The 11,879-nt window shown below is 38.3% G+C and overlaps 1 protein-coding gene across 1 annotated transcript in view; it reads right to left on the bottom strand.

Moving 5' to 3' along the window:
* PER2 (period circadian clock 2) overlaps window positions 1-11,879 on the bottom strand; it is a 27,520-nt gene that overhangs the window by 15,179 nt on the left and 462 nt on the right. The window contains exons 2-9 of the mRNA XM_010141940.1: window positions 11,838-11,879; window positions 11,171-11,239; window positions 7,961-8,115; window positions 7,335-7,456; window positions 5,689-5,890; window positions 4,090-4,141; window positions 2,649-2,791; window positions 2,245-2,323 (exon numbers count right to left, since the gene is read on the bottom strand). Coding sequence (XP_010140242.1) covers window positions 2,245-2,323; window positions 2,649-2,791; window positions 4,090-4,141; window positions 5,689-5,890; window positions 7,335-7,456; window positions 7,961-8,115; window positions 11,171-11,239; window positions 11,838-11,879 — 864 coding nt within the window. The remainder of the gene's footprint in view (window positions 1-2,244; window positions 2,324-2,648; window positions 2,792-4,089; window positions 4,142-5,688; window positions 5,891-7,334; window positions 7,457-7,960; window positions 8,116-11,170; window positions 11,240-11,837) is intronic.

Genomic DNA, 11,879 nt, shown 5'->3' on the forward strand with positions numbered 1-11,879 from the left:
AGATGCCCTGCGGATGCTTCATGCTGTAGATGAGAAGACTTCATTTACTGTCTGCTAGAGGCAGCACCTCAGTGTTATTAGCACTATGCTTCCTCATAACAAATAATTCAAAATAATTCAGTTAAGTTAATAAACTCATTTTATGAATGCAAATGCACATACGGCATAAGAACGGCTGATGAGGAGCGCAGCAAGTTTAGTTTGCATTTTACAAAGTGAGATTTAAAGTGTTGAAGCAACGTGCATAAGGAGTCTCTTTATATTCTTACTGCAAGTTAAATACAAAACTGCTTTAAATTCATTTTCTAAGATCACTTCACTGTGAACTCCACAGAACTCCTTACACCCATCATACACATCAAGTATCAAATGACATTTCAAAGACAAACATATACAGGAATGATCCATTTAATTTCAGGAAAATAATTATTTTTACTTAACATATTCTGTGCAGAGATCCACTTGCAGAGTTAGGATAAATAAGCATTTTTCCAACCCATGAACATGTACCAATTACAGAATTAACTTTATTTTATGCAAGTCAGGCAACAGGTTCAGTGTTACATCATGAATAATTCTCACTTGACAGCAGGTGTTCAGTTGTATATTTTTACATATTAGACTCTGCTATCTTTAAGAATCTGTTGCGTTGTGTATTCCACCTAACCCCAGAGAGCTAATAAACTGCATACGCATATCTTGGTAAAAATTTATCTGGCTGCCAATGCTCTCAGGAGTTAAATAATTCAAAGCAAAATCAACCACAGAGACTGCACGAAAAGAAGTAAATGAGGCAAAGTCCTAATATCAGACCAAGATATAATCAACCCTCACTGCGAGTGTTCAAAACTGGCATTTGAGAATAAGCAGTAACAGCAGACTAACAGGAAAGAAACTCCCTCAGTAGCCATGGAGAGCGGTTTTACTCTACCCACACCACCCAAGCCCAGGAAAAAGGGCATAGCTCTCCATTCAGTGATCTTGCCACTTCAAGTAACTACTAGAAATTAATGAGCTGGGGGTGCATGGAGGAACTGAAGCTCCACATTGTGCCATTAGCCTGTTTGAAAATATAAACCCAGCCTGCAGATGGTTTGGAGCATGTGTGGGAATGAGGAGAGAGAAAAATCTGTGAAGAGGACAGAACTATACTGGACCAAGTAGCTCTTTTGTCAACTTATGCTGCTTAGAGAGACTGTATAAACCATACCATGGAAAAACAGTTTGCCAGCATTACATGGTCTTCTATCCTGCAGGATCTCTCCATGCTAAGCCACAATCCTGCACAAGTTAGCCAAAAATAGAGTACCTTGAAGTGCAAGAGTATCCTCAGTGATTAGCCATCGTCATCTTCGACAGTAATACCCAAGCTACCATTTGCAATTCTCATCTAATAAAGAACACGTGCGCTGCAGCAATGCTGACGTGCCTGACTTCTCTGCAGATAAATTGTCTCAAAAGTAATTTTTACCTTATTGACTTCAGCTCAGCCAAACTTCCCAGTAACCTCCTTTCCCCAATCCCTCTCTCTTCTGCTGCAGTTAAAGATTTTGCCAAGAACAGCATATTTCTTCAGAAACAAGAAGATTCCCACCCAATAGATACCACAGAAAGCCAAAATTGTCCATTTTACTGCTATTTTGTCTGCAGACATTCTCCCCATCTAGATCTACAAAGAAAATTTGAGTATTCTTAGAATGTTTACAAACAAAAGGGAGAGAGAACCTCAGAAGTCAGATGCTACTAGTGCAGCCAACTTAGCTTTCATTAAGGTGAAAAAAAAAAATCAGAATAAAATCCCATAGAGCACAGAGACCATCATGAAGAAACATTGATTAAAACAAGGAAAGAGGAAGAGAAAGAAAGGGAGAAGGTAACCTGTGTTTTGAACTCAAACAAGTGAGTCAAGTCATGTCTTCAAAACACTACATTATTCTAAAGTGCATCCCTGTCCTTAAAAGTTTGTGGAGATTATCATCCCTTCCTCACACTCCTAACTCTGAAGGAGTATCTTCCATTCTTTTCCAGATTTGTCCCAAATGGAAAGAACACCACTTAAATACCACAGAGTAATGTGTTTCTTGCTTTGAGAATATTGGGAAATGCACTTTTCTTGGGCAGTCACATAATTTTTTAACCCCACACAGACATCTTTTAATTAAATCCTAAAAATACCAGATATTAGATACATATGTCAGATAGATTGTTTATCAGTAAATTCAAAAAGTATTTTTTGTCAGTTACCTTTCATCAACATCCTGGAACAAACAGGTTGGTGTGTGCGTAGTTGTAAAAATCCTTTTGTCAGGAGGAATTCTGGGTGCTGAGAGAAAAATAAAAGCAAGTTAACAAATGAAGGCTTTTTGCATAAAGTACTTCAAGCTACACATTTCTATTAAATGCTGAGTAAAGTCTAAAAGTCTAAGAGCGTACAGGAGAGCAGCTTGGCAGCTCTCAGCCTCTCAGCAGAGGACAGAACAAATATCCTCCACTAATAAAACTTGAGATTGCTGACAGTAACTCATGCAGTTGGCTCTTTTAGGCCACAATGGAGTTGTGCCACACTGCGTGGCAACTCCTGCAGCCGAAGGTAGACTAGTTCTCACTTTCAGGAAACCAAGCCAGCCTTCGGGCATTCAAAGGATTACCTTCATAACCAGAGTGGACTTTTTCCGCAAGCAACACACAGCAAAGCTGGTCCTCTGCTATTTCTGGATCTTGCACTTTGATAAGGTAAGGAGTCATCCGAAATGGGTGATAGCAAATCTCATTTTCACGCTCCTTTCCTGCACTAATAATTAAAACAGAGTTAATCAGTTTGACAGATGCATCTTATGCTAAACAAGAGGTATCTATTGGCATTTCCTCATGTCAAGGATGGCATGATAGCTCCTGAAATAGCACCCAAGCACTTAAAGATTTCAGAAAGGTGCGGTTTTTTTCGGTAGAAGAGAACCTACTTCTGATGGCACCCTTTGTATACCACCTGTAATAAAGACTACATTGTCCTCTACTGCCTGAAATAAAGAGATTCACAATTCCTTTACATACAATTTTGATGGAAAAATAAAAACCCACCTGCTGTGATAGATTAAGGTTACTGGATGAACAAAGTAACTTAACCTGTGATATTCATAGCTGTATGTTATGAAGACTGCTGTGTCCCCTCAGTTAACATAAAGACCTTCTTTTACTCAATATTTATCCCAATCTAAAAAGAATGATGACTCAGAAATTCTTACTTATAATAATACTTGTTTACTCAATGAGAATCCAAAACATAGTAATGAAAGTAACAACCATTTACACAGCAACCAAAAAAAATTTTAGCTGCAATAAGTTTATAACAGCACAGCTTTATAAAACTAAAGCTTTTGGAACCCCTGTTAGTTGGGACAAAAAAAAAAGTCTACAACACCAACAGCAGTACTTTTACGTCCAGTCCAATGCTCTGGAGCCGTGCACTATCTCTAATTTGTTTAAAGCTTACTCATACCTTAATGATAAGTATTTCTTTACTCCAGAAGTAATTAAGTAATAGGATCCAAAATTTTTGTTTTGGAAATGCTACTAGAGAGGCAATAAGCAACAGGAAATCAAATTGCACAAGAAAGAACATGGAGTAAGTTGCCAGCATTTCCTAAATAAAAGCAACTACAGGGCATGGGGACAGGAAAAGAAGGAAAAGCAAAACCAAACAGTGTCATCTAGTAACCGCAAAAGTCAAATTTATCTCAGGTGAAAGATACAGGAAGGTAACTTAAGACTAGACATTAGTCTTCTAGAATGAAAGAGACTCTGTGGCAGGTGCTGACCAGAACAGTTCAGCTGACGTGAACAGCAGCAGAAGACACCGTATCAGCTTCCGTTATGGTGCAAAGGTCAATATTCACACTGATTAACTTTTAAGAAGCAACTTCCTGAAATCACTTTGCAGTCTTCTCTGTAGCTTCTAGGAATTAACCAACTAGAGAACATGTCCATGTTTTTGCCTTATGCTCACATTATGGAAAAGACACACGCCATAAGTTACTTCTGTAACACGTGGTTTCATAATCTCACACTACGCTTTACAGCCTTGTTGCTTACCTGATGCGGCAGAAGAAAGATTTCTCTTCCATGCAATCTTGGGTGGAAGACTCTAGAAATATCAAACAGATTTCATAACAAGTTACAGATTACTACACGATTATAGTATTTAAAATAAGACTTTTTCCTTAAGTGATAGATAAGGGCAGAATTCTTTCAAAAGTTTATGTTTCCTGAAGTCTCCAAGTGTATTTGCTAAACAGTGTGCTTCGTAAGTAACCAAATCTGCATACTGCTCAGATTCTGAGGCTGGTGTGTGAATTACAGCTGCTTGCTTATTAAGCCTTTTGCCAGCAACATATCTAAACAGTTCTTTAGTTTGCACTGTTTACTCTTACCAGCTTTTCCACTGCATTTTATAGTGCTGAGCAAAAACATTTGATTATGTGGGACCCTAAAGTTTGTCTGTTTGCGTAGAAAGGCAAACAGAAAAGCTAGATCAGATCCGCTTACCACCCCCACTCCAACTTCCCACCAAAAAAGATATTTTCCACAAAGGCTTCCTCTCACCTTTTAAGTCTACTTCCCTTTTTTTCCCCAGAGTAGCCACAAGCAGATGTTTCCAGGCAAACATTTAGTATGTATTTACTGCTAATTTTTTTTTTCTTCCAGATTAAACATGGTTCACACTGACTTATAGACTTAGTATACAATGGATTGGAATTTAGAGCAGACCTTGAATTTCAAGTGTTTGGTCAAGATAGTTGACAGCTATTTCTCAATTCCTAACAGCTGTAGCTACACTAGTAAAACAATCCTCCCACAAACAAACATGAAGTGCCTCAAGACCCCCAATCCTTCCCCATCAGCATGCCTAACATAGTATTTCTACCACAGAGATGTGGTTACACGTGGTGAATGCCCAGTGATGGTAGCTGAAGTACTTCTTGCTACAGTATACTCAAGGTGTTCAGTATCCAAATTATAACCACTGTAGAAGGAAGGAGGCAGAATATTATAGAATCACAGGACAGTTTGGGTTGAGAAGGGACCTTCAAAGGTCATCTAGTCCAACCCCCATGCAGTGAGCAGGGACATTAACTAGAGCAGGTTGCTCAGAGCCTCATCCAACCTGACCTGGAATGTCTCCAGGGATGAGGCTTCTACCACCTCCTTAGGCAACCTGTGCCAGTGTTTCACCACCCTCATTATAAAAAATCCTTCCTTATATCTAATCTAAATCTTCCTCTTTTAGTTTAAAACCATCACCCCTTGTCCTGTCACAACAAGCCCTTTATTATTCCCATTACATCCAAAAAAAGAAATTTTAAAGAAAAGCTGTGGTCATTTGATTGCTAGCAAGAGTGGAAAGCACATCCACTATTCAGGATGAATACCTGCTTTGTTTTCATTCATCATTTGGATGCAAGGAGCACAAGAACCAAAAACCAATGACATTCAGAAGAATTTTAGCCTACAGACTGCTGTTTTATAGAAGTGTTAGTATAGGATTGTTCAGAGATGTTCTAATAATGCAACTGTGTTATATCCTCAAAAAGTGATGGAGAAGGATGGAAGGATATTAAAAATCAGTTCAAGTATTTGCATTTGCATGACTGAAAGAAGGTCAGAGAGATACTGGCTGTTGCAGCCACTCACCAGCTCTATTGCAAATATTCCACGATGGTAATCTGTACGGGGTAGTAGAAGTATAGAACACACTGACATCCTGAGGTGCCAAGAACTCCACAAATTTGGCATTTTTAAAATAACCCCTCTTACAGCGGAGAATAGAAGCAGCTTGATCAGAGATGTACAAAATTTTCCCAGTGGTCAAAGAAACAGCTACAGCAAACATATCCTAAAAAGCAAAAATCTCAAATTATTTAGACAATTTAAGACATTCCTCTTCAATCCAGTACATATTTCTTGGAAAAACACGTAAGATACAAAACATTAATAAGTTCAAGATAAAAATCAAGGAAATAGTGTTAAAACGCATCTGGGTAGGGATCATTAAAATAAAATTAATCTGCTTATGAAGTAGACACAGACAGTACACTTTTTGAACTACGCAGTAAGAATAACACACTAGCTTTTTACTGGGTTACAAGCCCTAAACATCATTGCCTGAAATTTTAAACGACTTGGTTAAATAATGAATGGACAGAGGAAAAAAGTCCCACACAACCACACACGCACTCCACTTGCATCCTTTCACATTGTTTTTCTTCTCGACACAGAATAGCTGCCTGCGTCACAACCTTTAGTGCTCTATCCGCTAACGCTATACACAAACTTAAGAGCTGTCGTCAGAGCACTGCTTTCACAACATCAAATGCTTCAGATTAATTGAACTATGTTTATGATATTTGGCTGAAGTTCTCAGCTGTACTCCAGACTTCCCATTAATTCTACCTCATGGGCAACTTCTACTATTCACAGATACAATAAAACCCACCTACTTCAAGCTAAGGTACATCCCCCATCATGCCATTACTTTACTGATTTCAGAACTCCAAACATTCAGACAGAGGTTTTAGGGGGGGAAAAAAAATAGCGGGAGATAATCTGATAACTTTAGATGTGATTATGTTTTGAAGTCTCCATAATATATGCCCAAAACACTGGGAATATGGAAAATAAATAGTAACTGAAAAATAATCAGGCTACCATTTTACTGCAAAAAAAAAAAAAAATCATAGCTATGATCATCATAGCTATTCTTATCTAGAAGAAAAGACACAGTATCGCTGGATCACTCAGCCTATACCAGCTGCAAAGACTAGACAAACACCACAGAAGAGGACACCACAGAGTGATGCCAACACTTTCATCACTTTTTAGTCACTCTACAAACTGCTGAAAAATTGAATAACCCCTACTGATAAGGATAAGCTGAAATGATTAACAGTGTGCCTTGTCTAAAATTCAGAGTTACTCTCCAACTTTGGCAGATGTTCTAAAAATTTCAGTGAATGATGTCTCGGTGCATTATACCACACAGATGATGAGGTATGTCACACCATCACCTCTAAGCACGAGGTACAATTCAGAGGACCACAACATTCAGACTTCTTATTTCTCATGTAACTGACAGATGAAAAGGTTTAGATCAAGGTGCTATTGGCAAAGCCTGCAAATGCTCAGTTTCTACTCAACATCCCCTGGAAGGCAAAAGCCAGCTTCTACAGCTTACTGGCCTAGCTAACAGCTCTTCCCTTGTAAAAAGGAGGCATGCCTGAGAATTCCGGTTCTAGAATACACTTTCAATACACACTGTAGTCTTGGCTCACCATACTCACCGCATTTTTCATGATGTATTCTGAGGTTATAGTCTCAACTTCTTCCACCGTGTAAGATGACACATTGAGTCCAGCAGGCTGGGATTCATTAATCATCAACAATTGGTAATATTCCTCATTGGCTACATGAGAACAATAAACACTTGTATTCAGAATTTAAGATCTCATCAATAAACATCCAGCCTGGAAGCAGTAAATGGCCAAAACTCCTTTTGGCATAAGCACAGAATGGGCAGTTGAGAAATCTAGGTTCTACTCCAAATCATCTTCCCTTGGTAGAGCTTCCTCATAAGTAACCAAAATAAATTTACTCATCTTAAGAGACCCATATGTGCACGATCATATATTTTGTTCTATTTGAGAATTCAAATAGTATGAAATTGTAAGTTGTTTTCAAATTAATTTCCTAACTCAACAAAATATCGGTAAAACATCAAGCATCTGCTTTAACTCCTGGAGGAACAAAAGTTAGAGCCAACAAACAGAACACCATGAAAACATCTGTTTAGAGAGGTTCTCAAAGATAACACACTTAGCTTTACACAGACCAGCACATTTAAACTCTTATTTTAAAAGCTTGACTTTATCCAGGTTTGCAATTTCTAGGTAGCATTATACTTGCTTACCTTTAACTTGTTTAATGCTTTTCAGCGCATATTTCAATGTTGTTAGGACGCTAGATTTGCCTTTAATTCTCTTTTCAGAAGGAAGGTGAGCTTTGAGCTCTTGTAATGTTTTCAGCAATTCCTTTTGTGTTTTAGCTTTAGTGGACTGCTCACTACTGTAAGATGAAACAGAAAAAAATAAAATGTCACTTGAATGCCTGAAGTGACACATCATCCTCATAAAAGCCAAAATACACTGATGCTTGTCACGTATCTAAATTCATACAGGTATCCACATTAACTTTTCCAGTATTTAGTATCAACATTCAGAACTCACAATAATGGTTAAATTAGCTAGAATAATTTTAAATGAAAGATTTACCACCACCTGAAGTCTTATTATAAAACATACTCTATGTGCAACAATACATATACCCAAGCACCAGAGAATTTTATTTTTTTTTTTCTGCCACAGTCTCCCTCCTCCTCCCTTTATAGTGGTATTGTCCTTAGTTCAAGCTCATAGAAATGTTCATGGACTTCAAAGAAGAGAAGCAGGAGGTCCATTCAAGTCTTCACCTCCTGTTCGAGCAGGTTCTCATAAGAAAGGTCCCTGAAAAGGGAATGGCAGTGGGAGAGCATCAAGTTAACAAAGCAAACGGAGAAACCCTTGGAACAATGTATCCCAGTTAAGCATGGCAACACATTAAATAAGGAAACTTGACTAAATATGTAGGGTAAAGAATCAGAGGAGGCTGAGACAGAAATTGCATTCACATTTCTCAGGTGCATGTTCAGAAGTGCTGTCTCAGTGCAGGAGGTCAAACTACAGAGATTATCAGAGATTTCTGCCAACGTCAGAAAATTACTGCCTTCCTTTGCAGTTCCTGATCTCTCTCCCCATTATTAAGAGGTGCTGACAAAATCAAAAACAGAAAGAGAGGTAAGAGAAGGGAGGGGGAGGATGACAAAAATGGGTGGCAGTTAAAGCAGTTAAAATGCAAAATCACCTTGTCTTTCTCATTGGAGTAGAATTTAAAAGCTAAGCAGTCACAATAATCAAGAGGATTCTAGAGCTTTTCTTAAACCTTCCTGGAAGTAAAGTCTTTCCCATCAAAAGGAAGGTCCTGATACCTGACTGCCATGGCTGGTAGTGTCTAAGTTACCCTAAGAACTGCTGTAGAAACACTAGTCTTGGCAACTGCACCACCCTGTCTGAAGTACTCAGTCGGGTGGCGTCAGCCTCCAGGTAATTCAAGAGGACTCCTGAACACTTTCCTGGGAAGTTTGCAAAGTTCTTCAGGTCAATCAATCATCTGACAGGTGTATTTCAACAAAAATGCTTGGAAGGTGATAAAGCTGGCTTGTACTAGAGAATGCACATTGTTCTTGCTCACTTTGCAAGTACTATGAGAAACACAGCATTCCCTTAATCAGTGGTCATTTTATACTGAGGAATAATGGCAAGGGATAAGACAAAAGGGTATAGGACCCCCTTGGGGAACATTATGTTCATGCTGTATATTAAAATCTCATCTACAACATGGCTTGACAGTTTGGACTGATGCAATCAAACAGGTCCTTGTTAGCAGAAGAACCCTCTACGCTGGCAGCAGGGAAGAAGAGAGAGGGAAAAGATTATGAAACAACTGAGCATACTGCTAGGTTTGTACTCGGTGCGATTCACGAAAGCAGTCAGAGTCCTCTGCAACAAAAGAAACCTTTCCAAATTAGCCTACAGCAGCAAGTACAGAAGACAGAGCTTCCTGGAAAATAAGTTACATAACTCAGAAATGTTTTTCCAAGACCAGTAGCGTCAGGCACAGTAGCCAATCATAGGAAAGGCGTGACTGCAGAGGGCACACTAAGCAAGTTCTGTAAAGACAGGATCTTTCCATTTCGCTTTATGCGGACAGTGAACTGGAAAGGTACCTACAGGCATTAAACTAAGTAGTCAATTAGGGCTGATATTGAATCCAAAGTCCAGCAGTCTTTGAATCAAAGACTAAACCTACAGCTTATCAGCCTCTGTTAGTCTTCTCTTTAATGATCATTCTCTAGATAACCTCAGTCTCCCATTCTCAAAAGATGATTGGATTCTGCTCTGTAATCCTCTAGCACTGTGCCTGACAGCTGGGGAAAACACTGCACCATCTGGGTTCCTGTTTTTTTCTGAGCAGAGCGCTATTAATAAAATTTAAAACAAAGAGGTATCAGAAAAACAGTAGTAGAGTAACCTCACAAAAATCCTGCAGTGAAGAAAATTGAATCAACAGGAAAGGAAGACTAAGAATTGCCTTTGGTTCACTGTCTTTCACACTAAGGAATGTGAACTCCGGAACACAAGTTCCAATTGAAAAATACAGCATGGCGAAGATCTCCAGGTGCCTGAAAGGCAGACACAGAAAATAAGTTCATCAAGCACTAAATGGTGCGATAGGGTTATTTTAATTTACCACTTCACTAGGAACTGCATCAGGTAGCAACACTTTCAGGTAGGTACAAGTAGACAGAGGCCTTAAAATCAGTACGCGATCCTTGATCTGCTCAGGATTGGGTTTTGGTATTCTGATCAGAAGCTGACTTCAAAAAAAAAAAAAACAACCAAAAAGTATAGTAGGGCACTCGGAAGTGTCCAGATTTGAACCTTCAATGCCACCGGGTTTCTCAATGCTATCAGGATCAAGAAGGAAAGTTCATACAGAAGGATTCCTGCAGCTGATGCTGATTTATCCTTACAGACTTGAGGCTTGAGTCCTGGCGAGCGGAACACAGGAGAGGCAGATGATATGGCTGCTGGGCATCAGAACACATCTAACTCAATGGGTGAATTCTGATGTTAACACTACTTGGTTGTCCCCAAGCAAGGGCTTCAAACTAATTCTGAAGAGCAGAAAATTCAAAGAAAAGCTTCAAGAAAACCACTAGAGCTGAAGCAGTATTCAAAGTGAACCACAAAAGTAAATTTACAGAGTTAAGCTATCAAAACAAAGTAAAATGACTTGAAAGGTTATCGCACAATTTGCATGGAACGGCAACAAAAAGCTCTAATTCAACCAAGTGGTTAATAGGACATGCCACTGATTATGGAGAAGAGAATCAAAGATAGGATTTCTTGTGTACTCCTTCAGGCTTAGCCAAAACAGAAAAACCCCAAAACACAACACTAAATTTTCACCACTGAGCATTACATACATGCAAATAACTGAAAATATATGCGCATTAATTTACCTGCATCCACTGCTAGACTGATTGTGTTCAGAGTTTGCAATCATCAGACTAAATGCATTTGAGCTTGAACTAGAACAAGGAAAGATAGAGATTCCTGTTAGTAAACCTAACAAACAACTTGAAATTCATTTTACCTTTACATTTTCCTATTAATGAATGGCTGTCTAGAATAAAAAAAAAACCACCACCAAACTTTAAAAGCTTCTACCAGGTACAATAAATGGTACTACAGCTGTTAAAAATTTGTCTAAGAAGGGTCTTCTTATTGTAGCCTTGCTCTGTACACTTATTTAAAAGATTATTTAATAATACTTAAGCTATTATTTAAAAGATGAAAATAGCAGAGTTGAATCCTTACACGTAAAAGTAGACTGCTTTTTGATACACAATTATAGAAGCTGATTTACATGAAAATACATAAATAAGGATAATTAAACACACAATGATGTGAAGATTCAAATTAAGCTGGCCCCATGGAACACTAGAGATCTCTCTATGAATTATAATTTATAACACAATCTACATCATACAAGAGTACAATTTAACTAGAACACTCAACTTCAATCTGAATATAAACTAACATAGTTACGATTCAGAAATTAGATTTGAATGGAAATCACTTGTAGTAAAAAAATAAAAGTGAGATTTATTTAATATTAGCTTCTACCTTTTATGGCAATCTGAAGATTCCATGAGCATTGCTGACTCT

Source organism: Buceros rhinoceros, unplaced genomic scaffold (genome assembly GCF_000710305.1).
Source record: "Buceros rhinoceros silvestris isolate BGI_N320 unplaced genomic scaffold, ASM71030v1 scaffold14488, whole genome shotgun sequence".
Classification (NCBI taxonomy): domain Eukaryota; kingdom Metazoa; phylum Chordata; class Aves; order Bucerotiformes; family Bucerotidae; genus Buceros; species Buceros rhinoceros.